The sequence below is a fragment of the Alexandromys fortis genome, unplaced genomic scaffold (assembly GCF_014885135.2).
Source record: "Alexandromys fortis isolate MF-2015 unplaced genomic scaffold, M_Fortis_MF-2015_v1.1 scaffold_116, whole genome shotgun sequence".
Classification (NCBI taxonomy): domain Eukaryota; kingdom Metazoa; phylum Chordata; class Mammalia; order Rodentia; family Cricetidae; genus Alexandromys; species Alexandromys fortis.
The window spans coordinates 2,281,629-2,308,116 of record NW_026067998.1 but is presented as its reverse complement, the minus strand read 5'-3'; the positions used below and the strand labels follow the sequence as shown (position 1 = coordinate 2,308,116).

Genomic DNA, 26,488 nt, shown 5'->3' with positions numbered 1-26,488 from the left:
ACTGGAAACATTTCAAAAGTGGGCCTTTGGCTCAAACTATATAAAAGGAAATATGAGAGATAGTATCTCAATTCTAATAAATTAGGTTTCTTTCTTTCAGAATAATTCCAGTTAAAAGTAAATGTCCATGTGATAATAACATTTTAAGAACATTTTTAAGTTGGTAGACCCCAGTATGTCAGTGCCATGATTTGGTTGACCAGATATCCCTAGTGGTAGACTTAGTGAGTGTTGACCAACATGGTTGTTCATCCCAAATAGAACAGTGTTCAATGTCTTGGCTTCTACATATTTACTGTTGTTGAGCAGAAAGCAATATTTGTCATTCCAAACTCAGGCTTTATCTAGATGTTAAACACTTGTCTGGTTGATTTTTTGTTAAGTTGGCATAAACCTAGGCAGATCTGAGAAGAGAGAAACTTAACTGAGAAAATTCCTCTGTCACAGTGCCCTGTGAGCAACTTTGTGGGGCATGTTTTTATGGGAGGGTTCAGTCTATTGTGATGATGCCAGTCCTGGGTAACTGATCCTATGTTGTACAAGGAAGCAGGCTGAGCAAGCCATGATCAGCAAAGTAGTAAGTCGCATTTGTAGATGGCTTCTCTTTCAGTTCCTGCCTCCAGGTTTCTGCCCTGAGGTTCTGACCTGAGTTATAAACTGAAATAAACCCTTTCATCTCCAACTTTTGGTCACGGTGTTTTATCACAGCAAACCCTAACTTAGACGACACTTATCTGGGGTCAGTCTGCCTTCATGCAAGGACACGTGCTCTGCCTTCATTTATGCTGAATAATGATTCCATAGACTCTAATTTCACAGATATAAAGCAATATCCGCCATTCTATTTTAAGGCTTGATACAAAGGTATTGGAGCAGGAATTGGAGAAATGCAGCTCCAGAGAAAATAATTCAATCTCCCAAGGAAATGTTCTGCTTCTAAATTTGCTCCTGAAGATAACATAGGCAAACCAAATGGATGACTCAGTTGAGATCGTAACCATTAGTTCCCAACCACCCAAACAACAAAGTACGCTATAGAGAAAAGGGTTAAACCCAGGGCACTTACTCTTCAAGGACTGGCTTCAGCCCCCCCCCCCCCCATTGCCACTCAGTCAGAGCCAGGCAGGATGATATTTCATACCGTTTACTCACAAAGGGAAACAAAGACAGACATGGAGGGGCTTGCCTCTTTGCTTGGGAGATGGGCATGCAAACAAAAACATCACTCACCTTACCTTTCTGGCAGATGAGTAGTGCCGTAATTCGTGTAAACTGCCAGACACAAAAAAAGGCAGCATTTTATCTTATTCTTCTGTGAAAATTCTTTAAACTGTGTTGCCCATTGTCCTACCATCTCCAGAAGCATCACATAACATTTTTTTAAATAAATAAAAAGTTTGATTTATTGGGCCGGGAGAGATAGCTCACCAGTTGAGAATACTTGCTGCTCATGCCGAGGACCTGGTTTCATTCCAAGCACCCAAGTGGTGGTTCATAACCACTGGTAACTTCAGTTCCAGGTCATTCACTGTCCACATCTGGATGTTCGAATGGTACACAGAATGAATGCGGGCAAAAAGCTGGTGTATTCTGTCTCTTATGCCAAGTACCCTCTGATTGTTCTTCCCCCTGCTCTTGCATGTTGTTGTTGATCCTTAGTCTCTGGTGCCCTATGGTTCGTCCCTGGTGGCCTTACCTTCTCCTCAGTTCTTCTAGACTCATACATATATATGCAAATATTTATGTAAATTCATATAAAAATGCTTGCCAAAATTGTTTTGAACATAATCACAAGCAGGTTCTAAGTGAAACGGTGCAGGTCTCATGTTTCAGCGAGCCATGGTGGCTTCTGCTTTTAGGTCTTTAGTTATCAGGTCTAGGCTGGCGTGCACAAGCCACCTTCAGAGGATTGTATTGGAGTTTGTAAACAGCTTCTGCCATCGCTGTGTCTTGAGTGTTCTCCACAAGTTCACATGTTAGGAACTGAATCAACCAATTCTCATGGTAATGGTGCCTAGAGGTTAGGCCTCTGGGAGAAGATTGAGACTACATGAAGGCAAGAGAGTGGGTTCTTTGGTGACACTAGTAACTTTATAAGAAATGGAAGACAGACTAGGCCCAGCAAGCTGTCCTATGGTACCATGCGATGCCCTCCACTGTGTTATGATACAGTCAGGAGGCCTCGACCAGCAGCAGGGTAGATGCCAGCACCTGGCCATGGAGTCTTCAACCTCCAATCCTGTGCACTGAATTAATCTCCATCTTGTAAATGACCCTCTCTGTGGCATCTAATTGCAGCGAAAGGAATACACCAGGCTAGCCACCTCCCATGAAAACATGAAGTCCTAGATGAGGTGGTACGCACTTGTAATCCCAGCACTTTGGGTGCTTGATATGGGGGAGCACCACTTCCAGGGTATCATTGGCTACACAGCAAACAATCTGCCTCAAAAACATCAAAATAAATAAATATGAGGTAATCTAGGTCACATTACTTTGCTTCTGCCAGGCTCGAAGCACAGGGTGTTCTTGAACTAATGAAATAGATATTCAAATTAAGTGTCTTCCCATAATCAAACGCTGATTTGCTGAATTCAGGTGAGGAATGAGATCTGGAGAAAGGTGATCACATTTTACAATATGGAAGTTGGGGCCTCTACTTATGTCAGTATCTATGAAATGTGCCTACACATTTGTATTTAAAAAAAAAAACACTACTAAGATACCATTTTCCATGCCAAGAAAATGCATTAACTAAATAAAATAATGACAATAACCATAACAGCAATAACAATAATAAAAACTGCACAAGGCCACTCAACACTGAAAACTATAAAATGCTCTAAAAAAGAACCCAAGTAAATATATCATATAAGAGGAAGAAAACTCAATGTGGTATAGTTGTGACCTCTCGCAAAGTGAGCTACATGTTCAATGCAATCCACATCAAAACCCCAGTGCGCTATTTTTAGCATTTACTGACAGGCTGATGCTAAAATTATAACGAAATGTAAAAGTCAAGGAAAACCAAGACAGTCTTGAAATAGAACAGATCTTAAGGGCTCACCTTATGTGACATGAACCAAGTAAGTGGAACTGATATCTGTATAAGCCTGCATCCCTAGAACAGGACAGAGGGTACCAATGGACACACACATAATTGGTCGAGGAATCATGTAGTACAGTTGGCAAAGATAATTGAGGCCGGATCAACTGGCTACCCAAATGAAAAAGAAGTTGGCACCCATTTCACATACTCAGTACCCATACTCATACCCAACTTGCCATGCCAAACTCATTCTATGTCTACGATGGAGGAGAAAACAATGAGGCATTTGAGAAGATCATAAACGGATGTGCTTAGCATAGGTAAAAGGGATGCGAACAGACACTCAAAGATTTACCAGAAAGGAAAAATAATCTGACCAACAAGGCAATATTTACAATTAAGATCATATGATAATTAAAACAGCATTAAATGAGAAAGTAAACCCTAGAGTAGAAGGAAGTATTTTAATACATATATTAAGTAAGAACTCATATCCAGAGTGAGTCAAGAACTTCTTATAAATCAAGAAATAGAATAAAAGACAGAAAATTTAGTAAGTAATCAAAAGTCCAAAAACATTAAGTTTAAACAATGATTTGGATGATTACCTGACATAAGAAGAGGTCATCAACGTCATTCATCACCAGGACCATGCACCTTGCCAAGCCATGGCACCACATGTTTGCAAAATGGTGGGAATGACCAGGACATATGATGTCACACAAGAGTGACACTTCTAGAGCAACTGGAACTCTTGCTTAGGCAATGAGTGCACACAGGGGTGCCAACCACTTTGGAGGTGGCAATAACTAATGAAGTTGTACGCATACAAGCACATTACGACCGGAGAAGTCTGTTCCTATGTACACTGAACAATGTTCCAAGCATATCCCCAATAGTCCTGCTGAGTCTATTAAGCATGGAAAAGACACCAGTTGTCTGCCCCACCTCTCCTAGAATGGAGGACGCTTGTCTGCATACATCAAACCACGGTGAAGAGGGTGAATTCGGGTTCTGACAGTGCATACAACATATGGACAAATCTCAAAGTGAGTGCTTGGTGAAAGAAGCCAGCCACTTGGGAATAGGCTCTGATTGTTCCATTCAGATGAATTGGGAAAATAAGATTCATCCACAGAGTTAACAGTCCAGGCAATGGCTGTCTTTGACTGTGAGTGGAAACACAGAGGATCTCTAGGATACCCATTGCCCTTTGTTTCTTGAGGTATGTCCGTAAAACTATGCTGAAGATTCCCTCTGTTTCTCTGTGTCTGTTTGCCTCTCTGTCCTCTCTCTTTCTATGTGTGTGTATCTGTATCTGTCTGTCCCCCCCCCGCCCTCTATTTGCATATATCTGTCTCTCTCCTGTGTCGTCCACTTTCTCGCTCTCTGTCTGTCTCTCTCTGTATATATGTGTCTGTTTGTCCCTCTCTTACCTCTATTCTCTCTCTCTGTATGAATATATATATATATATATATATATATATATATATATGTCTTTCTCTCTTCTATGCATGTGTCTGCCTTTCCCTCCCCTTTTATATTCCAAATTGTATAGCAAATAAAAAACGTGATGATTCTAGCATGAGGCAAAATTGGGAATTGCCACTGTAGAACTCAGATCTGACTTCTTTATTCCTTCTCTGCTCACCCCATAACCCCATCCACATGCCTTCCCCTTCTGCCTCCAAGGTACCCCACACTTTTCTGGGTACAAAGGAACAGAGAGAGAGGAGCTATCATCTTTGGAGAAAGTCGTTTCCTTGACAATTGGCCTGAGCCTGCATCCTGACAAGGACACTAACCCGCCTACACTGTGGGAGTCGTAGGCTTGTACTAATTACACACTTGACCCGCATTGCAGGTGTAAATGCCCCTATGGCCTTACTGAATGACTGCAGCAAGGGCGTGAGCAAACCCTTTCACAGTGATATTAGTAACCAAGGGTGGTGCCCCCATTTGACCCCAGCCATAATGAGGTATGTAATGAATAACTGAGGTAAAGGTCCCAGGTTCTAGAACATGCGTATTTCAATAGCACCCAACATAAAGGCCATTCTACCCCTAGGCCTACTTATGGTCTGTCAATACCACATATACACCCTGAACGTGAATTACTATGGCCCTTTTCCCTAGCCTGCCTTTTGTAGTCTGGAAGTTGGTCTTTTTTTCTGTCCTTATTATTTTCTCTGGCTCCATCAACACTCTTATTCTGAAATAAATAGAGATATCTCTGCCGAGCCCACGCTGGATTTCCAGAGCAGGTCTCCTTGTTCCTATCTTTGTCCCCAGGCATTTCTGATAACAGAGCCACCATCTGACACAGAAGTCAGCACAAATCATCTTTATCTTTCCCAGCACAGCCTGTCTCTTAAGAACACGGCCATTGATTATCCTCCGTGGCCATTATGTCGTGGTGTGCTTTCACAAACAAACAGTAGACATTCTAACCTTGGCCTAAATTCTGCCTTTTGTTCACGCTCCTTCTGAGTGCAGTAGCTGGAAAATATAAAAAGGCCTTAAATCACGGTGACTTTGCTCTGGGATCCACACTCCCTACCTCTGCCTCCTCCTGTCCTTTATCGTGGATAAGCTGTCTGGGTAAAAACACTTACAATGTCTCCAACGGAAAGACACCACCGATCAGTGCAGTGACTTTAACACACAGTTCGGATCCCAGACATGTTTCAGGGAGGCTCTCTTTAACCCTTCCACAGTAGCTCAGAGTCCAGATCCTAAAACCTGACATAGCTGTAGCATTTTCCTTTATTACTGGTCCATTTGCAGCTGATCAGTTCTTTTATTTTTATTTTTTAAATTTCATACAAGTTTATTTTAATATAAATTTATTTAAGTCACTTTGGGCCCAGCATGTCCTTGGGTTTCACCCACTCATGAAACTGTTCCGCTGTGAGGTAGCCAAGCTCAATGGCCGTTTCCTTTAAGGTGGATCCTTTCTTGTGTGTGGTCTTGGCAATCTTGGCTGCCTTGTCATACCCTATATGAGGATTAAGAGCTGTCACCAACATTAAAGACCCATTCATTAGCTCTTTAATCCTCTCGGTGTTGGCCTGGATCCCCACCACACAGTTTTCTGTGAAGGACGCTGAAGCATCCCCTAGCAGCCTGACTGAGTGCAATACATTCTTAATCATCATTGGTTTTAAAACATTCAACTCAAAATGTCCATTGCTGCCTCCGACAGTAACAGCCACGTGATTCCCCATGACTTGGGCAGCAACCATGGTCATTGCTTCACACTGAGTAGGGTTCACCTTTCCTGGCATGATGCTGCTCCCTGGTTCATTTTCAGGCAAGATCAGCTCTCCTAGACCTGACCGAGGACCGGAACCCAGGAAGCTGATATCATTGGCTATCTTCATCAGGCTGCAGGCGGTCGTGTTCATGGCTCCACTGAGCTCCACCAGAGCATCGTGAGCAGCCAGAGCTTCGAACTTATTTGGGGCCGTGACAAAAGGCAAGCCTGTGATTGCAGCCACTTTTGCAGCCACCTTTTCTGGTGTTTAAACCCATCCCGACAGCAGTGCCTCCAGCAGCGAGTTCATAGATTCTTGGCATGGCGGCTTTTATTCTTGCTATTGCATACTGGACTTGTTGAACATAACCACTGAATTTCTGCCCAAAAGAGAGGGGGACAGCGTCCTGCGTGTGAGTCCGCCCGATTTTGATGACCTGCGCAAACTCTTTGGATTTCGCACTGAGCACATCATGCAGCTTCTGCAGTCCTGGTAGCGGGACCTCGTGAATTTCCACCTCAGCAGCAATGAGCATTGCTGTGGGAAAGGTGTCATTTGAGCTCTGGCTCTTATTAACGTGATCGTTGGAGTGCACAGGCTTCTTGCTGCCAAGTTCATTTCCTAACATTTCAATTGCTCTGTTGCTAATGACTTCATTTACATTCTTATTTGTTTGGGTTCCCGATCCAGTCTGCCACACCACCAGAGGAAAATGGTCATTCAGTCTACCTTCAGCTACCTCATCTGCTGCCTTCATTATTGCTCTAGCAGTCTTTGGATCAAGACCGTAATCCTGGTTCACTTCAGCAGCAGCTTGCTTCAGGATGCCCAAAGCTTTAATGACTGGGATCGGCATCCGTTCTGTTGCACCTCCAATCTTAAAGTTCATCATAGATCTCACATCTGGGCACCATAATACTTATCAGTTGGGACCTTCAGTTCACCGAAGGTATCATATTCTATATGGAAGGAATTTTGGCTTGCCATTTGGGCGACGTTCGGGTCACACCGCGGGAGGGTGCCTGCTTCCCCAGAGATGGCAGCACCAGCAGACAGGGCCCGCAGGAGGCAACGCGAGCATGCGAGGAGTCGGAGTGCGCAGTACATGGTGCTCCGGTACGTGGGTAGCCAGCTGATCAGTTCTTATGACTATTTATAACACTCGCCAATATGTCTCCAGCCCTTGGCACAGGATCGGGCACATCGGAGATGCTCTGTAGCGGTATGAAGATGCAAGAATTAGCAAACACCCCAGACTGAGCCAAGGCTCATCTGCTGCTGTAGTCCGCATGCAATGTCTGCACGCACCAAAGGAAGGCTGAAGGAGACAAAGTGAAGGTGAAGGAGGAGCCATGGAGAAGCCAGGGAAGGGTGCCTACTAACCCTGCGCTCCAAAGCTCAAACCCAATTCTGCTTATGGCCCCTGCAAGGAACAAGGAGAAGGTCCTCAAAGGCAAGGATGGGAGTAGCCCTGTAGAACGTGGAGATGCTCAACACCCAGGCACAGGAAACGAGGTGTGTTGGGGAGACAAAGGGAAGTGTGAGCATTTTAATAACTGGACTTTTGGTAAATGTATGGCTTCAAATGCTATTTTACCAGATTTAATGAAGATGCAGAATTTTGCTTTACTGGATTTTTTGAGCAATGTTGTTAGCACACAGGGTAGTGGGCTACTGAACTATAGCTATGCCATCTTATGAAGCATTCCTAAAACTACTTTAAGTGCTAAAACTACCTTGGATAAAATTTGTCTCTGTACCAGCCATAAATTCCTACACAATATGACCCTGAGCTAAAGGTTAACTGCCTTGCCATTTAACTGCTTTCTCTCTCTCTCTCTCTCTCTCTCTGCTTTTGTGAACAATGGATTGCTCGCTGCAGATGTCCAGAGCTGCTCTTAAAAGCTTGAACCAGGAGACTGAGGCTGCTTCCTGCTAATCTGCTTGAAACTGTCCCACTGAGGGTTACTAAGACTCCTTTCGACATATTCAGCTCCCCCCCCCACGTTTTTCTCTTCAGATACTCTGGTGGTGTAGGACAATTGTCTATATTCTGTCAATTATATTTTAAATAAACACTGATTGGCCAGTAGCCAGACAGGAAGTAGAGGTGGGCCAATGAGAAAAGGAGAATTCTGGGAAGAAGGAAGCCCATTTCTCTGCAGCTGTGACCCTGCCACAGAAGAAGTAAGATGTGACTGCCTCGCTGAAAAAGGTACTGAGCCATGCAGCTAATATAGACAACAATAATGGGCTGATATATGTTATAAGATTTAATAATAAAAAGCCTGAGCTAATGGGCCAATCAGTTTATAACCTCTGTGTGATTTCTTTGGGACTTAACGACTGCAGGAACTGGGCAGGACAGAAAACCTCAGACAACACACTGAATAACACTCCATTGTTTGTGTGGGGAAGGAGCATGCATCACTAGAGAGATGTCTCCCAAGATGGATGGCTGTAGATGAACGTTTTCCTGGTGATTAAGGTGGACTTCCTCTTTGCAGGAGGATGGGCCCCCTGATGTGAATACATGCAACTCCTTTCTCTCTGCTTTTGGTGTGGGAAAACGCAAACTTAGTTTTGTGTTTTCTTTTCCCCCCTCTATCATGAACACATACTGTTTTCTTAAAAGCAGAGACCTGTTAGGAATGACCGCTAAAACTGGCTTTGCAAATGTTGTCAGGGGATCTGAACCTCAAAGCGACATTACCAAGTGACAGAAACAGCTGCTCATTTTGGAAAAGATTCTGGGTTTTCAGACCGATCATTCTGCTATTTTCATTTCATTTCCTGAAATTCACGCTCGGCTTCTAAGAAGTCCTTAAACAGTATACCACAGTGTAAACTGCAGCCCTTACTCTAGGCTTCCCTGTTTGAAGCACCAAATGAAGCCCTTGTTGGATTTTCAAGTGTCTTTCTGATTTCGGGAGTCTGCACATGAAGGGAGTTTGGAAACAGATATATACTGTTGATGATAACCCTTGTCCTGCCTGAAATTCTATTTATGAAAAGTTTTATGTTCTGCAAAGTAAATCATCCATTGGGTATAGAGGGAGTACAGAGAGTTCTCAAAAGAAGAAATAAAAATGGTTAAGAAATATCTTTGAGAGTGTTTGCATACTCTCAGCAATTAGAGAAATGCAAGTTAAAACTGCCTTGAGACTTCCTCTTAGACCTGTCAGAATGGCTATGTTCAAGAAATCAACTGACAAAATAAATGCTAGTAAGGACGCAAGGGGAAGAAACCGTCATCCCCTGTTGGTGGGACTGAAAACTGGTATCGCCTCTATTGAAAAATCAGAATAGATTCATGTTATGGCCCAGCTACAGCACTCTTTGACCTGTGCTCAAAGGAACCCACGTGCTGCTCCATGGACACTTGTGTTCACTGTCACCCTGTCCACACCCACCCTGTACACACCAACCCAGTTCACACTTAGCCTGTCCACACCCACCCTGTCTATACCTACCCTGTTCACATCCTCCCTGTCTACACCCACCCTGTCCACACCCACCCTGTCCACACCCACCCTGTCCACACCCACCCTGTCTACACCCACTCTGTTCACACCCACCCTGTTCACACCCACCCTGTTCACACCCACCCTGCTCACACTAGCTAGGAAACAGAAGCCACCTTAATGTCCTTCAGTGGGTGGATGGATAATGATGCAGTGGACAAGACACTGTGAAATCCTATGCAGCTGTAAAGACAAAGTAAACTCATGAGATTTGCTGGCAAATGGATGGGTCTAGAAAACATGACACCAAGTAAGGCCGCTCACACACAGAAAGACAAGTGCTGCATTTTCTTTCTTATTTGTGGGTTCTAGCTCCAAACCTTTAGATGTGCATATATAACCTGGAGTCATTTCAGACACCAGGAAAGGAAAAGGGCAATGTGGGGAAAAAAGAAAGAAACTCTGGAAACTATATGATAGGATACAAAGTCTATGGGGGAAAACGTCGGAGAGCATTATATGGAGGAGGAGAGGGAGGACACTACTCAAGGAGAAGGAAGAGGGATAAATGGTACTAAGGATTTTTAGAAAAAGTCATAGGGGGATACATTTACTTAAAAATACATATACTATATGTAAGTACATATGTACACACAGACACACACATACAGCCTAAGGGAAGTTAAGGCACACTGGATGTCTGGGGACCACACCCGGAGGTCTGTATTGTATAATTGATTGGACCAACCACTAATCCAGTGCTAATCCAAAATCCATCAGTGTACTCAGAGCATAAAACCCCTGAAATGAAGGGTATAGATACGGGTTTTACAGAGGTTTAATTACTGCAAAACTGTGAGAGGTTCCCCCCCCCCATTCCATCTCCCTATGGTCCCTCATATAACTTATCACCAACAACAACAACAAAAAAAATGGTACAGCCAGAATTAATCAGGCTGTGTTTTCCTATTTATATCTCTGCAATCTGGAGTTGCAGTAGGCATTGCCTCCCCTGGAGTATAGTTTCAGCTGACTCATTTCTGGGGTCACTAACACAAATGCCAACGTGGCTCTACTTCCATTGAAGGCACCCAGGGACTTACTGATCTCAGTGCACATTTGAGAAGTTAGCTATCCTCATCTGAGTCCCTGTGCCCATCTTGCCAGGGAGCTTGCAGGTCAGGTGGCTTCTGCTGGTGTAAGTCAGTGGTTTAAATACTGTACAGATCCACTTGCCCAAAATCTGGCAGGTCAGTCAGCTTCTGCCGGGATAAATCAGTGGTTAAAATGGTGCAGAAGCCTGGCTCACGTTCAGAGGTGAGTGTGAGCCCCAGTCCTGTCACCTGTGAGTTACAGCGTCCTTACTTCTGCTTCTTGGTTCTTTGTCTGCAGCGCAGGGACGGTAGTAATCACTCCTGAGGGCTGTGTGGAATGTGCTCTGTGCATTTAGCACAAGGCTGCCACCGTATTAGCCACTCAGCACATTTCTGCCGTCGCCGTTACTCACCAGCCTCTCACAGGTCTTTCTTACATTTATTACTACGTTCCTGCTCACTTTTATGCACAATCTTGGTGGATAATAACCCCAGCTCACCCTCCAGTCATCTTTAGGCTGGCGCTTTTGGAGAACATTAAGCAATTAGTCTCCTTCCAATCCTTAGCCAGAACAGGGGTGGATGCAGATGCCAATTTCCCAGTTACGTTCCCACAGCAGACCAAAATTCATTCCCTGTTACAGGTCTGTAAAACAGCAGGACTTTCTTCTACACATCAGCTTCGCACAGTAGGTCAGGGATGTCCTAGTTAACACAACCCCCAGACAGACACTAAGCCTTCTCTGAACAAGACCCAGTCCAGACCAGCTTAGGCACCAAACACCCTCAGTTTCCAGTCCTGGCTCTACTGCCAAGCTGAGTGATCTTGGGAGGGGGAACTGAGTTCTCTGTCTCTGCCTCAGCATTCTGGTTGTGGCAATATTGCTAATGGAAATATCATAGTATCTGGATGTGCTATGTGTACTCTAGGCAAATCCAGCCAGGTGTCCTGCGGTGGGGTCCTCACTCTGATAGTCTTGGCTTGATTCAGGGTGATTCAGGATTACAAAGGTTTTTTTGCTGTGGCTCTTCCTCCTCCTTACTTAACTGAAACATAAAACCTCTAATCCCTTCACAGAATCTACATTCCTTTCATCCCTTAGAATGCGATAGATGCCTGACAATTGGTTTCTTACGGCTGTGGTCTTCAAGTTTTCTGGCAACACTTAATAAGGTCGGACTTTCCTCTACTTTGCCAAATACAGGACCTATAATAGGCACTCGATAAATATTTGTGGAAGGATGAACAAATCCATGCAGTCAGGACATGCAAAAGCAATCATGACATTGAGCAAAAGACAAGGCAGCTTTGTTTCTTTGTAGACAGGCACTGGAGCCAAATTACCACATTCCCTTCAAGGAATTGTTCCGAATCAGTCACTCCTAAGGAACTGTATAAAGCTCGCTTAATCATAATGCAATCATAAAACACTATAGAGGCTAGGGAATGTCTCCTCTGCATTCGGTGTCTTCTAATTATTACTCTGGCCCAATCTTCACATCATCTGGATAGAGCCAAAAATCAAAGAAAACCTACCCTGGCACTCACTACCAGGTGTCTTTATGGAGTTGAAAATTGCCAAAACTTACTTGACTCTCTAGTGTAGTATAGAAACATACCTACTTCTAGAGACACAGCAAAACCATCCAATGAGATTCTCTAATATTTAAATAAGACTCAGTCTCATCAGCACCGAGCAAAGGACCCACCAGCTTCAGACTGTTCTACTTAGTTGTCTCTTCCTTTGTTTCTCAGACAAGGACTTGTTATGCTCCCCCCGGTTGGCTTTAACCTCTGTATCCTTAGCATCTCCAGCACTCAGGAAAGTGCTTAGTGCGTATTGGCTCAGCCATTCTCCAATGGCCTGGCTTTCTATCACGTATGCAGTCACTTACTCCCCAGACCTTTCTTCAGCTGTCAGAACATCCCAGGCTTGGTCTGGTCTCCTGGAATGAGCATGAGCCTCTGCCCCACATCTAGAGCATTCTTCTACCTTCGCTATCTGTCTGCCTCTTCCTTTCTTTCTGGCCTCAAAACAAATGATACTTGTTTACAGAAACCATTCCTCTTCCACTCCCAGGGGCTAAGGTTTCCAAAGGCACAGCTATTTGGTCTCATTTTCTAGAAAGTCTATTAAATACTGGAATTGTGTTCTTACTTGATTTTGGTGCATCCTCCCCCATGTCTAATAAGTTCCTGCACCTTCCTAAGACCTAGAGGAGGGTATGAGACATGTATTTTCAATAAATATTTGCCTAGAACAGTGCTTTTCTAATGTTGGTATGCATACAAATGTCTTAGATAGGGTTTCTATTGTTGTGAAGAGACACCATGACCATGGTAACTCTGATAAAGGAAAACACTTATTTGGTTCTGGCTTATAGGTAGAGGTATAGTTCATTATCCATGGTGGGGAAGCATGGTGGCACGCACACTAACATGGTGCTGGAGAAGGAGCCAAGAGTTCTGTATCTGGATCGACAGGCAGCAGGGAGAGAGAGATACTGGGCCTGGCTTGAGTTTCTAAAACCTCAATGTTTACCCCAGTAACATCTTTCCTCCAACAAGGCCACACTTACTTTAACAAGGTAACAGAGTCTAATAGTGCCACTCCCTTTGGGTCATCAGGGTCATTTTCATTCAAATTACCACAAGGAGACATCCAAGGAGCTTGCAAACGTAAATGTAAATTCTGAGTCAGTAGAAGCCTTCAGGTTCCTCCTTGACCAAGACAACAACTTGAGCTGTGGGAGCTCTGAGATATTCGGTGACTGGTTGGCAAAAGCATTCAGTGCTAGGGCAGGCAGTCAGCCGAAAGTTGAGGATCTTTCTAAGGCCAGTTGAGCCAGCCTTGGCTACAGATCAAAGAAGAACTCTCCATCCTTACAAGCCATATCCACGGCAAGAAAAAAAAAAAAACACAGATTTTCCTGAGTCACTTAGGTAATTTTGGCCTCAGTACCAGGTCTCTAACGATCAGAGACTGGCAACATTTTCCATCCTAAATTCATCTTGAAGACGCTGACTCAGACACACGGAGCCGAGATGCATCTGTCCTTAGTCCACGTTCACTTGTGTTTTTCACCCTTTCTCCATCCAGTTGCACAGATCTGGAGAATGACTTGCTCTGTCCCTCAGGGCGGTGACCCCGACAGACCTCCTGCTTCTGCAGAGTCACACACCATCCATTTAGTGTAATAAGGTGCAGACCAGGCCCTGAGGCAGCGTCTTGCCTCATAACTAACAGGGAACAGAGTCAATAGAGACTCACATACAGCAAAATGATTAAGAGCTCTGACTTGGCAGCTGTGATTAGCATTTAATTTCTGTGTGACCTTGAACATGGTGCCTACACTCCCTCTCGGTACTTAACCTTCTTCTTCATAAGAGGGGTGATGATAGTACCTGACTCAGAAAGCTGGGATAACTAAGGGAGGCAATTCCTGTAAAACAGGACAGGGGTCACAGCAAAACAGCCCTATAGAACACTGTCTCTTTATTGAAAGTTACCTTCCACTCCAGAATTTGCAGCCTGACTCATTTTAAAAATACTAGCAAGCACAACTATTTTATGAGACACTCAAACGTGTAAAGCTTACTGTGTATTAGGCAATACATTAAGTGTTACTTCTTTTTATTTCATCTCATCTCAAAAATAAACCTACAAAGCAGATGCTAGCATCTCCATTTTAGAGATGGAAAACATAGAATGGCAAAGAGGCTTTTTAAATTTTTTTCTTTTCTTTTAGATCACTCATTTGAGCCCCAGTCTGGTTGCCTTTAGGCTCTAGATGTCTGGTTCTGCGCTGTACTGACTCTACTTTTTCATACATTAAGTGAGCAATCTTACTTGGAGGTTGATGGGGGAGAGTATTCTGTTTTGTGTTGATTTCATTGGTTAAATAAAGAAACTTACTTGGCCCTTTAATAGGACAGAAAATTAGGTAGGCAGTGTAAACAGAACAGAATGCTGGGAGAAAGAAGCAGATTCAGACAGTGGCCATGACTCTCCACTCCGAGATGGATGCCCATTCGACTTGTCCCGGCAAGCCACATTCAAGTGACAATACGAATATTAGAAATGGGTTAGATCAGTATGTAAGAGCTAGCCAATAAGAGGTTATAACTAATGGGCCAGGGAGTGTTTAAAAGAATACAATTTCCATGTAATTATTTTGGATGTAAAGCTAGCCGGGTGGCTGGAGGCAGCCCACCCCTCCTACTACAGGAGGTGACTTTGTTTTAAACTCATTTTATCAGTGTAGTTTCTTTGTTTCACATTAAAAAAAAACTGAAGATAGCTGGTAAAAGAGTAGGTTGTGTCAATTGTAGAGACTTCAGCCACTGATACATCCAAAAGTCCTGATAAGAACAGAATGCCTCTTTCCACCCCCAGGGCCTCTTCTGGTCCTCTGCTCATTATTAAGTAGATTCTCCTTATGAGGAAATAGATAGTTACCATCAGCTGCACTCCTGGGCCTAACCAAGCAAAGACAGCCGTATTCAGCTTTCTTTCTCTATAACACATAGGTATTTGTTTCCTTACTCTCTGGTCTAGACTTACGAGTACGTGTTTTCAATGGAGGCCTCGTTCATTCCGCTTCCATCAGTTGTGTATGAGCAGGGAGGTGAAATCAGGTGAGGTCTAAGTGAAATCTTTCCACGCAATTTGGATCGCACAATGTAAGAGGTGAAACATGATTTCTTAAGAGAATCTCAAGGTGAAGCCTACAGTGGCAACATAATGGAGACTAGGCAGGCAGAAACATCAGGGGCTGAGTATGCCCTCATTTCTGCAGATGTAAAACCTTGTAGCTGGCAAGAACAGATCTTTGTTCCATTTTTATCCACTCCTTCCCCCTGGCTCTCAGTGTTCTGTGATTGCATCTGTTCCTTCTTCCTTAGAGGAAAAGAGTTGACAAATTTATTCATACAAAAATATGAGTCACCCAATCACTAGGAATCCTTGCATTCTTGCTTCTATAATGAGCATTTGCTTAGTTGACTGATATTTGTTGAAAATTCACCATGTGGAGGGCTTTATGCCAGATGAAGTACTGCAGACGGGGCTGAAAGAAGACAGCCACGTCTTATATAGGTTAGAAGAAAGAGTAATCCAATAAAAATAAGCCGTTCCATATTAGAGGAAATAGAACGTCGTCAGAGAATTGTAGTTTCAAAATCAAGGAGTTCATAAAACAGAAGTGATTTTCTGTCTCCCAGGTCCCAGGGTCCTGACTCTTCAGGTTTAAAGCAAACACATGAGTGTCTGATTTTTATTTTGCTGATGGTTCAACGATATGGATTTGAATCACTGATTGAATCTGAGATGTTTATTCTGTGACGCCAACAGTTCCAAAATCATTGTATCTCTTTGGAAAGAGAGAGGCCTTGGAGCAAGCATGACCTGTCCTTCAAAATGCACTGTTCAACAGACATTAATAAGACCTTTTCATAACCCATCCTTATTTCCTATATGGTCACATGACAGGTTATAGCATCTTTGGTGAAAATCTCACCACACTAGAGGCTGCTGCTGTGAAATTTTGCCTCTCTGGAGATGTTTTGTCTAGCTGTGGGAAAGCACACAGCTCTTGCAGGTCCAGATGGAAAGGGGAAGACAGAATGCTCAGTGCGGCCCTCATCCAGTGCCAGACTGCCCTGGGTACCAATCTCAACTCCTTTCTTTTCAATAAGGCCCCACCCATCACGTGCTACGTTTGCCACCAGGCTCTCTCAGAACTCCCCGAACAGCCAGAGCTCCGCCTGGCTAGAGCAATGATCTGTTTCTGAAGGTACATCTCATTGCCCTTCTGACCTATCCTGTCTCACAGCCCACTCTTCCACTAATGTTTCTTGTCATTTTTCCATATAAATGATAACATGTTAATACATGTCTAAAGGTCCTCTGCTTAAAAAGACCAGATTGAGTCCTCTTGTATATTTGTTTGAATTGGTCATATGCCTCCATGTTTAATCTTGTCTTAAAAATGAGTGCTAGCGATAATCTTCAGATATGTTACCAACATAAAGGCCTTAAATAAGTGTCTAAAGTACTAAACTAAGGATTCCTCTATATCTATGACATATGGACTTGACCAAGTGCTCTTACCTGTCAATCAGGAGGTGTAGACATTGTTACGGTATTATCTTCATGATTCCCTCTGAAAACTTGGCTCAACCCAAATCATGCTGAACAGTTCTTCTGAAGAAGGGCTGCAAGGAAGGAACAGACTGATATTAAAATGGTATTGTACTAAAATAGTCACGGAGAGTGCTGAGTGTGTTTATTATGCAGAACGCATCCCAGCAAGACGAGAACTTCTATTCTTAGGAACAAGACAGGAGTGGAAAAAGCCCAGCAAAACCCAAACGGACCTAAAGATTTACTCCACCAAAGAACGAGGGAAAAACTACTTGGGGGAATTTAATTTCGATGCTCTCTCCCTCCCCCTTTCACCTCCTTTCAAATGGCAACAAATCGTTCTGATGATAATTGTAGTGTGTGGCTATTTGCGCTGATCTGGGGGCTGTGGACCATCCTATTTTAGATTCTATTGATCACCCTCTCCTCCCTCCTGATTAATAGGCTTTCAGGAGAGCCCAGAGAGCCAAAAGGAACTCCAATACTTTTCTCCCTACAGGAGCAGAGAATGGGAAAAAATGTTGAATGGATACATTTATTTCCAAGTTCTTTATAATAACGTCTTGATAGAAAAGAATAGCCATAAAATTAGTATGCAGAGAAATCTGGAAAATGAGATGGATGAGGGAGGGAGGGAGTTGGAGGGATGTTGAGACAGATGTTTGGGGGCTGTTTGCTATTGCTCTTGGGACTCCCAGGAAGAAATTACTGTTGGGATCCCACCACATTGCAGAAAAAAACAACACACAGTGGAATAGCTCTTGAAAACAATCTTCTGTGTGGTTTTTAATTTAGATTTATTTGTTTAATTTTATGGATATTTTACCTACATGCATGTATAGGTATCACATGTGTGCTTGCTTCCTCACAGAGGTCAGAAGACGACTTTAGATCCCCTGGAACTAGAGTTATGGGTGGTTGTGAGTCATAACGTGGATGCTGGGAACTGAACCGAGGTCCTTTGCAAAAGCAGCCACTGTCTCTTAACCTTCAGGCTGTCTTTCCAGCCCCCTTTTGTGTATTGTTTAGTGAAAGAACAGATTTCTACCTCCCTGTAACTACCTACTAGATACTTTTGAGTTTTTATCATCCATTTAATCACATCTGGTAGATGGTCCATGTCCTAGTGGGTATCTCCACACCTGTAAGCATAGGTGTATCCCTAATTATATTCATAAATTTATTAATAACATTTTTATAAAATGACGTGAGGTTTGGAGGGAAACAGTTTGGGGACACTAGAGGGAGATGGAGGAAAGGAGGGACAGACTTGATCACAATACATGGTAGTCATATGTGGAATTTAACAAAGAAACTACAAGTGTTTAAAGGGAAACAGGAGAAACTGCTTGATTAGCTTTCTGAGTTTGAAAGCAACAGAAAACTTAGCTACAAAGTAATCTGTTAACAATTCAAACAAAAGGAAAAGCTGAAGGATTAGAATAAAGGAAGGATACTATGATGCAGCCATGCTCTGTAGGTCTGGATGCAGAAACAATCGGTCAAATTCATGAGCTGCTATCCCAGGAATGAATGGGTTCTGCTGACCTTCTGTCATTCCATCAAAAATCAGAAATGTCCAACCTTTCTACTGAACTGTGTTGGGCCACAGCTTGATCTATTAGTCAGGGACAGCAGGGTATCCAGAGGTAAAATTTAGCCGGGAAGAAATAATCCCCATAAAGAAAATGAGGTGACTAGCAGAGACTGAGATCTGGCCTGGAGGTCTTGAGAAATACATTATAACCGGGGTAACAAGAGCATCCATAGAGTACTGCCTCACGCTGGACTTACCATCTGATGCTTTGCCTCAGCTACTTTCCTAACGCTTTAATAAGGTTTTACTAACACCAATCAACATTAATTCGTCTTGTTCAGGAAGGTGCCATTCTCTTCACTCACCACTAGCTGGCCCCCTCTCTTGACAGCTTTGCTCCTGAACTGTGATGATGTGGGAGTGTCGTATCAATCTGTTGATTTCATTGGCTGAGCAATAAAGAAACTGCTGGCCTTGATAGGTTAAAAGATAGGTGGGCGGAATAAACAGGATAGAATTCTGGGCGGAAGAGGAAGTGAGGTCAGACTCTGCGCTGCTTCCAGAGGGACCGGACAGCCGCCATGCTCTGCTCTCCCAGGCAGCTGCAACCCACGATGGACTTAGGCTAGAATCTTCCCGGTAAGCGCACCTTGGGGTGCTTACAAACATCATTAGAAATGGGCTAGTCCAGGTGCGAGAATTAGCCTGTAAGGGCTAGAGTTCATGGGCCAAGCAGTGTTTCAATGAATACAGTTTGTGTGTTATTATTTCGGGCATGAGCTAGCCAAGCGGCCGGGGTGTTGGGGACGCAGCCCCCACCGCCGCTTCCTATTTTAACACTGTGAAGCCTGACATCCTTTCTTGGTTATCCCTCCAAAATCTAGACAAAGCAGTAACCCTATCAGTCTTCATATTGCACATAAAAGACTTCAATCTTTTGATAAAATTATGCCTTTCAGAGTTGTACAGAAACATGTACTATAAGCTACTAAGCTTGTATGTACTATAAGCTACATGTTCTATAAGCTCTAGAATGTGCATGCTCAGTAGCAGGTGTTTTACATATTTATTGACCTATGGACAGGTGAACCCAGCAATACAAAACAAACCACATAAAATAAGATCAAATTAACAAGACAATGCCACACCCCTTAGGAACCCAGTAGGGTTCCATTTCATTGTCTTTGAAAATAATCAACCCCTCAAACATAACACTTCCAATTGTATTTTTCTCACAAAATGCAATGCAGTGTGACTGAAAAGCTATAAAATACTCCTTGGTCTTCAATGTTTCTGTAAATATGAGAGTAAAGTCATTAACAAAGCCATTAGAATAACTACTAGCTAGAGCATTCACTAAAACATCATAAATTTCTTTGGTTTAGGTTTTGATTTGTTTTCCTGTTACAGGGAACAGAAATCTGACACACTGCTGAACCCCGCACTCTCACTTCCATGTCCCCAATACGAGGATGTATTTTGCAATAAGGTGACTCAGTTTTATAAAGATCTTTACATTCACTGGGGTAGGGTAGGTTGGGGAATACCTTGGCTTGATTTAGTCCTAGACCAGTGGGTGATTCTGTGTGAAGCTTGGCACGACCTTATTTGTATAAGCCCGGTTCTCATGTGTAAAGGGGAGTAAGACAGTAGCTCCAAGTAATGATTTGTGGTAAGCACTTAGCAAAGCATCTGGTCCTTATAAACACTTGGAACCTATTGACTACTGAGAACTTTCTGCGGCTCTGGGGACTGATGTCCGTGAGCTCTGCTGCCAGCCCTAGGTGTGACTTTCTTTGTAATATCAAAATGCAAATGTTAGCTAATGAGGAACTTTGCAAAGATGTACAGAGAGGAAGGAAACACCCTGAAATATGAATACTGAATTCTCAAGTCCTACATATTAGGACTTGTTCCAACAATTCATAGTCATGACTCAGCAAAATTAAAAAATGTTTTCTGGCATGAGCCTTCATTCAGCTCTGTTGCCACATATAATTAAAATAACAAACCCATATGCACCAAGTGTCTACTTTGGAATTGACAGATTGCGTGACTAGCAAGAGAGCCAACTTCTGGAAGGGGATTCTGTAGGTTCCTTGACCCCTCTGGCTCCTACAATTCTTCCTTTCTCTTCATCAGGTTCCCCCCCAAGCTTGACCTAAGTTTGACTGTGGGTCTCTACATGTATTTTCATTAGTTGATGGATGAAACCTCTCAGATGACAATTGTATTAGGCACCAATCTTTGAGTATAGCAGAATATCGTTAAGCATCATTATGTTGGCATTTTTGCCCCCAGTTGTATTTGGTTCTATACTAGGTCTCTGGGCCATCCAGCCTCTGGATCCCACAAAATCAACTAACCTAGGCTCATAGGAATTCTTAGAGATTGGACCAACAACAAGGGAACCTACATGGGATTAACGTAGGCCCTCTGCATGTGTGTGACAGTTGTGTAGCTTGGTCTTCTTGTGGGACGCCTAACAGTGTGAACAGGGTCTGTCTCTATCTCTTTCACTGGCTTTTGGGACCCTCTTCCTCATACTGGATTGCTTTGCCCAGCCTTAATTCAAGGTGCAGTGCTTAGTCTTGCTGAAACTTGATATGTCACGCTTTGTGGATATCCATGGAAAGCCTGCCTTTCCCTGAAATGGAAGAGGAGTGGATGAGGGGGAGGCAGAGGAGAGGTGAGGGGGAGGAGCTTGGGGGGAGGAGAGAGTGGAAACTACAATTGGGAAGTAAAATAAATATATAAAAAATGTGGACCAATAAATGTTTATGATTTAACAACAGCAACAACAACAAACGTCTAGAAGGAATGCTCCTTAGGTACCACTTTGTTCTGGGACAGAGGGGGGAAAAGCATCATAAAATCTTTAACAAAGCAATTCCAACAGCACATCGGCAAAATGCTGTCCAGGAAACTGCCATCCATGGAGCCACTTACTAAAACCTCAGGGTATTCATTCTCAAGATGATTAAGGCAGTTACGATGGCTGAAGCAATTATCCCATAATAATCACCCAGCGCTCCCCAGGATAGAAAGTGAGGTTACTGAAATGGAGGGCATCCCTGAAAAATAAAGAAGAAACCCACAGTGGTCTGCCCTTATTGGCTTTAAAGTACCCCAGGGGGAACATTCATAGTAAATGCTGTGTCACTACTAATAAATTAGTGCTATGGTAAAAGTTAAATGATGATAAGCATTTCCAGGCAAGAATTTCCACAGGAAACATTCCTCCAAATGTGCAACCATGCGTTGTAACGCGCTAACTCCAACGTGAGCGCTCCTGAGACGGAGGTTATGCTCCGTCGAAATTCAGCATAGTTTATAGCGGGCCCCCAGGAAGATTTGCGACTTCAGTTAAAGACGGAGCTGAAAATGTCAAATGAATATTTCTCTCAAGGACTCTCTTCCGTCCAAGTGGCCCAGGAGATTCGGCTGAAGGGAAATTTACTGGACTTCCTTTGCGATGCCACAGAGAAATATCCCTCGCATACTTGCCTTGGTCCGGCCCTGAGCTCGTTTCAACACCTCGGGTGCGATTAATTGGAGTGATGATTAAGAGTCCTCTCTACCGGACACGGCCATGTCAGAGTATGGGCCCCACAGGCTCCCGTCAACAGCCAGCAGCTTTGTAAGGTACAAGCGCTTCAGGGAGGAGGCAGCCCTTTATTCCTCTCTTTTATGCCAATGATCTCAGGCCACCAAAAGCCATGAAAATGGAAATACTGCAGAGATACACATTTATACAAATATGATTTGTCTGGGGCAGGGAATGATGCCATGAACCAAGATGAAACCAAAGCTGAGTTTATTCAACAGGCACAGAGAAAACCCTCATCTACTTGGATGCCAGATTTTCAATTGTGATTAAAGAGGCGAATTATTTTCAACAAGTGGTTATTTCCCTTCTCCCACTCTGTCTATTTTTTTTAGTAGCATTTGTAGTTAGCATAAAACATGCTGTATTTAGTTGTGCAAATCTCACACAATATTTCGTTCTTCAGTTCTACTCACTTGCCTCATTGGCTTCCTTCCTCCAATCATCCTTCCTTCCAATTTTACTTCAGACGTTTCGTTACCCTCTCAGGTTCCATCTCTCTTTCTCTTTAGATGTCTTCCTCTCTTCTCTCATCTGCTCTCTCTCTCTCTCTCTCTCTCTCTCTCTCTCTCTCTCTCTCTCTCTCACACACACACACACACACACACACACACACAAACACATGCATATATACAAATAGATATAAATATTTAAATCTAGGCTCCATGTTGTCAGGGAATTTCCGTCCTTCCTGGTTTCTGTCCTCCCACCAAGTCCCATAGCCGTTTGGCCCCAAAGAAATCACACAGAGGTCTACAAAGTTATAAACTGTTTGGCTCATTAGCTCAGGCTTCTTATTAACTCTTATAACTTATATTAGCCCATTATTCTAGTATATGTTAGTCACATAGCTTGGAACCTTTTTTAGTGGGGCAGGTCACATCTTCCTTCTTCTGTGTCTGGGCAGGACTGTGGGGAGAGCTTCCTTCTTCCCAGAATACTCCTGTTCTCATTGCCCGGCCTCTACTTCCTGTCTGGTTGTCCCACCTATACTTCTGCCTAGCTATTAGCCAATCAGTGTTTATTTAAAACATAATTGACAGAATACAGAATTGTTCCACACCAGTTCCACATTTGTCTTTCTGAATCTGGCTCTTTTTGCTTAACACTGTGACCTCCAGCTTCATTCATTTTCCTATAAATACAGTAATTTCATTCTTCTTTACAGTTGAATAAAATCCCCTTGTACATAATGAATGCATGCTTCTTGTAGATTCATCTGTTGATGAACATCTAGACTGCTTCTGTATCTTGGCTACTGTAGATAGTGTGTTAATGAACATGGGTATTCAGGTCCTCTGTATGTGCTGACTTAATCCTTTGGATATTTGCTCAGGAGTGGCATAGCAGGTCTTATAATAGTCCATTTATAGTGTGTTGAGGAGCGATCACCGTAACTTCTACAGTGGCTATACCAGTTTGAGAAGTATCATACAGTGTAAAATTGCCTGGGTTTTTAGTTTGTTTCCTTGGTGATAACCACCCATTCCCTACCCTACTGAACGGTCATGAGACTCATCCAATAATGTGGCCCTGAAGTGAGGGCAGCCTCTCCTGTCTTTGCATGGTTGAATTTGCTTCCAGCCTTACTGCTATAAAAGAACTTTCACAGGGAGGGACTTGTCCAAAGACACAGAAAAGCTGAACCCCTCCCCCCCATAGCCTCAAACTACCAATCCATGTACAAACGTGCACCCCGGTAAAGGATTATTCTAGGTTTCCCGATGCACGCCACTAGATTGATGGCCAATTGGCTGTGCAGTGCATTACAAAATAATTGCTAAAAACTGAGCAAAAGCTAGTGCACAGATGTCAGTAGCTCGGTTTGAGTTGAGTCCCCTCCCTTATGCCAGGCACTGAAAGAAGTCTTAGCACTGATGGCTGATTTAAATCCTGTAAGCAGCTTGGCAGGATGAGTGTTGTTCTATTACACCTGTTTAGTGGCTGCTCTGAGTCCCACAACTGGGACGTGTCTGGTGAGACTGACCCTCTGCGCTCTCTGCTTGTTCTCCCCTTGCTGTGCTTTGTTGCTACTGCTCCTCCAAGTCAGGGTGGACGGGGCAGAGCTGCTCTTCTGCTCCATTCTCACCCCGAGTTCAGTTGTCTCATGTTAATAGCGTCATGCCCGGCGTGATGGGGCAGGCCTGAAATTCCAGCTTCAAGAAGCTAAGGCAGGAGCGTCGCCATTTCCAGGCTAGTGGGCTGCAGAGTCCTATTTCAACAAAAACAAAAATGCATATCTTCACATAGGACTGTGAGTATGTCTAATTGCTTATTGATAGTGACAGCTTAGCACATACTACTCCTGGAGTCTGCTTATATTCTACTCATGTAATAGAAGCTTTTTTGTTATTGTATTGCTTTACCACGTGGGTATATTTCTTTAAAATTCAAATGGAAAAACCTAGTCTCTAAAATACTTTTTTTTCCTTGAAAAAGAACAAATGTGGTTCAATGCAAAATAAATTTAATGTATCTGAAGGAGACAACCTATAATCATTTATGTTAAATAAAAGGTTGCCACCAAGTAACTTCTCAAAGGCTTGGTTTCATTATCAGAACAAATAAATTCATTTAAAACAGAAATTTCTCCATTCTAACACCTTTCTTACCAACAACTTTAATATTCTAAATTATCTTTTATATCCTAAGCTTGTTTTAAATACAAAGCTAAAATGCAACTCCCATCCTCTCTCCTTCCCTCACTCCTTCCTCTTCCCTTTCCTAACATAAGAGATTTTAAAATAGATTCCAGAAGGGTTTTAGATAGTCTTGCACCCCTACAAAACAACATCCTAGGGCGTACAAGGAAGGCATTCTTTTGTAATGAACATTTTTTTGATGTTTTTTTAATTGTTAGAAGGGATAGCTGTGAACAACTATTAGATACTGCAAATGAAAATAAATGCTGGTGATTTTAGCACCACCTGACAAAAACCCTTTCCTTTACATTTAAGAAAAACTTGGAGAATGTGATGTCCTTGGTCATATGAATGCCCAAAGGGATTTGGAGTCAAGTGGCCCTGACAAATCAGACAGCATGGTTTGAGTCTTTACAACTTGGATCTAAACATCTTAAACCATTTTCTTAGGCGATCAGAACTTTAAGTTTTCACATTTTCAGACCTTTATCTTTCAGACACTTAGACTTTCAGAACTCATATAGAGTTTCGTGTCCTCAGGCCTTTCTATACCTTAGAACGTTTTCTTATCAATACTTGCATAGACTTTAACACTTTTTTTTCTTTCAAATCTAATCATTTATCAGAGACATGAGCAGTTATTGCTGAGAACAGTCATTGCAAATCGGATTTCTTTAGTGGAACATCGGAAACCTTTTTATCCTTTAATATGAAGCCTATTAGTAAGGCAGATATGTCTGCCTTTTCTTAACAGAAGACCTAGTAGGCCCAGAAAATGCAAGGCCTAAATTTTACACATAAAATAAATGAACGAGGTGACTGCAGCCTTGGGAAAAGAATTTTATTGTTGTTGTTGCTGCTGCTAAGCTGGCAAAGCTACAGTTAGTCCAGCCATAAATACCATCAGAGATCTGAGAAGGATAAATTACAGCAGGTAGTTAATCCAAACAGCCTGTGTATCAATATAAAAATGACAGGCTAGTCCATTACCTACACAGTCATCCCAGGCTCCTGTGATCTCCAGAGAGTTGGGGGCAGAGGTAGCAGGAGAGCATCAGTCTTCAGGCCCAAAAGATGAGAGGCTTTTCTGGGGAGGAAGCACATGGGAGGACTGGCCTTACTTGGTCTATACTAAGTGGGGCAATCAATACTCCAGTGCCTTGTTTGTCCACAGTTTGGGACAGGTCCTGGTGGCAGATGTGGTATTGGGGCAGTTTTGCCCAGCCGTTAGCATTACCACAATTTAGGTGGAGTCATTGTGGGGCCTCTACTGTGGAGCACTGCTAGGAGCTGGGTTTCTCTGTCGTAGCAAGCTTTTCCCAGACTGCTTACGTCATTGTCTTGCTGTAGCATAAGATAGGAATATCTCTATTTCTGGTGTTTAGTATTTAGTGCTCATAGCTGTGGGCCTTCTTATTTGTTTACTTTTAAATTTGAATATTAACAATATAAAACATTCCACAAACCTAAAGCATCCTATAATCTTATGAATTTAATTAATTTGAAGCTGTTCTTTTAAAATGTTCTATTTTATTTAAATTTTATGTAAAACTCAAAAATTTCCTCTTAAAAAAGTTTAAAATCCCTTAACTGTGTGAGCTCCTACAATATCATTTTTTTTTTTTTACTTTAAGAGGGAAAATACCAGGCACAATCACAATCTGAATAAGGAAAAACAAGATCCAAATCCAA

General features: G+C 42.8%; 1 protein-coding gene across 1 annotated transcript; it reads right to left on the bottom strand.

The window, feature by feature from the left end:
* Nucleotides 1-5,884: 5,884 nt before the first annotated feature.
* Nucleotides 5,885-7,413, bottom strand: LOC126512636 (fumarate hydratase, mitochondrial-like). Its single transcript, XM_050160507.1, is given in 3 exon segments — nucleotides 5,885-6,568; nucleotides 6,570-7,209; nucleotides 7,212-7,413. Coding segments are annotated over 3 exon segments (1,506 nt in total). The 3' UTR covers nucleotides 5,885-5,904.
* Between the last annotated feature and the right edge of the window lie 19,075 nt (nucleotides 7,414-26,488).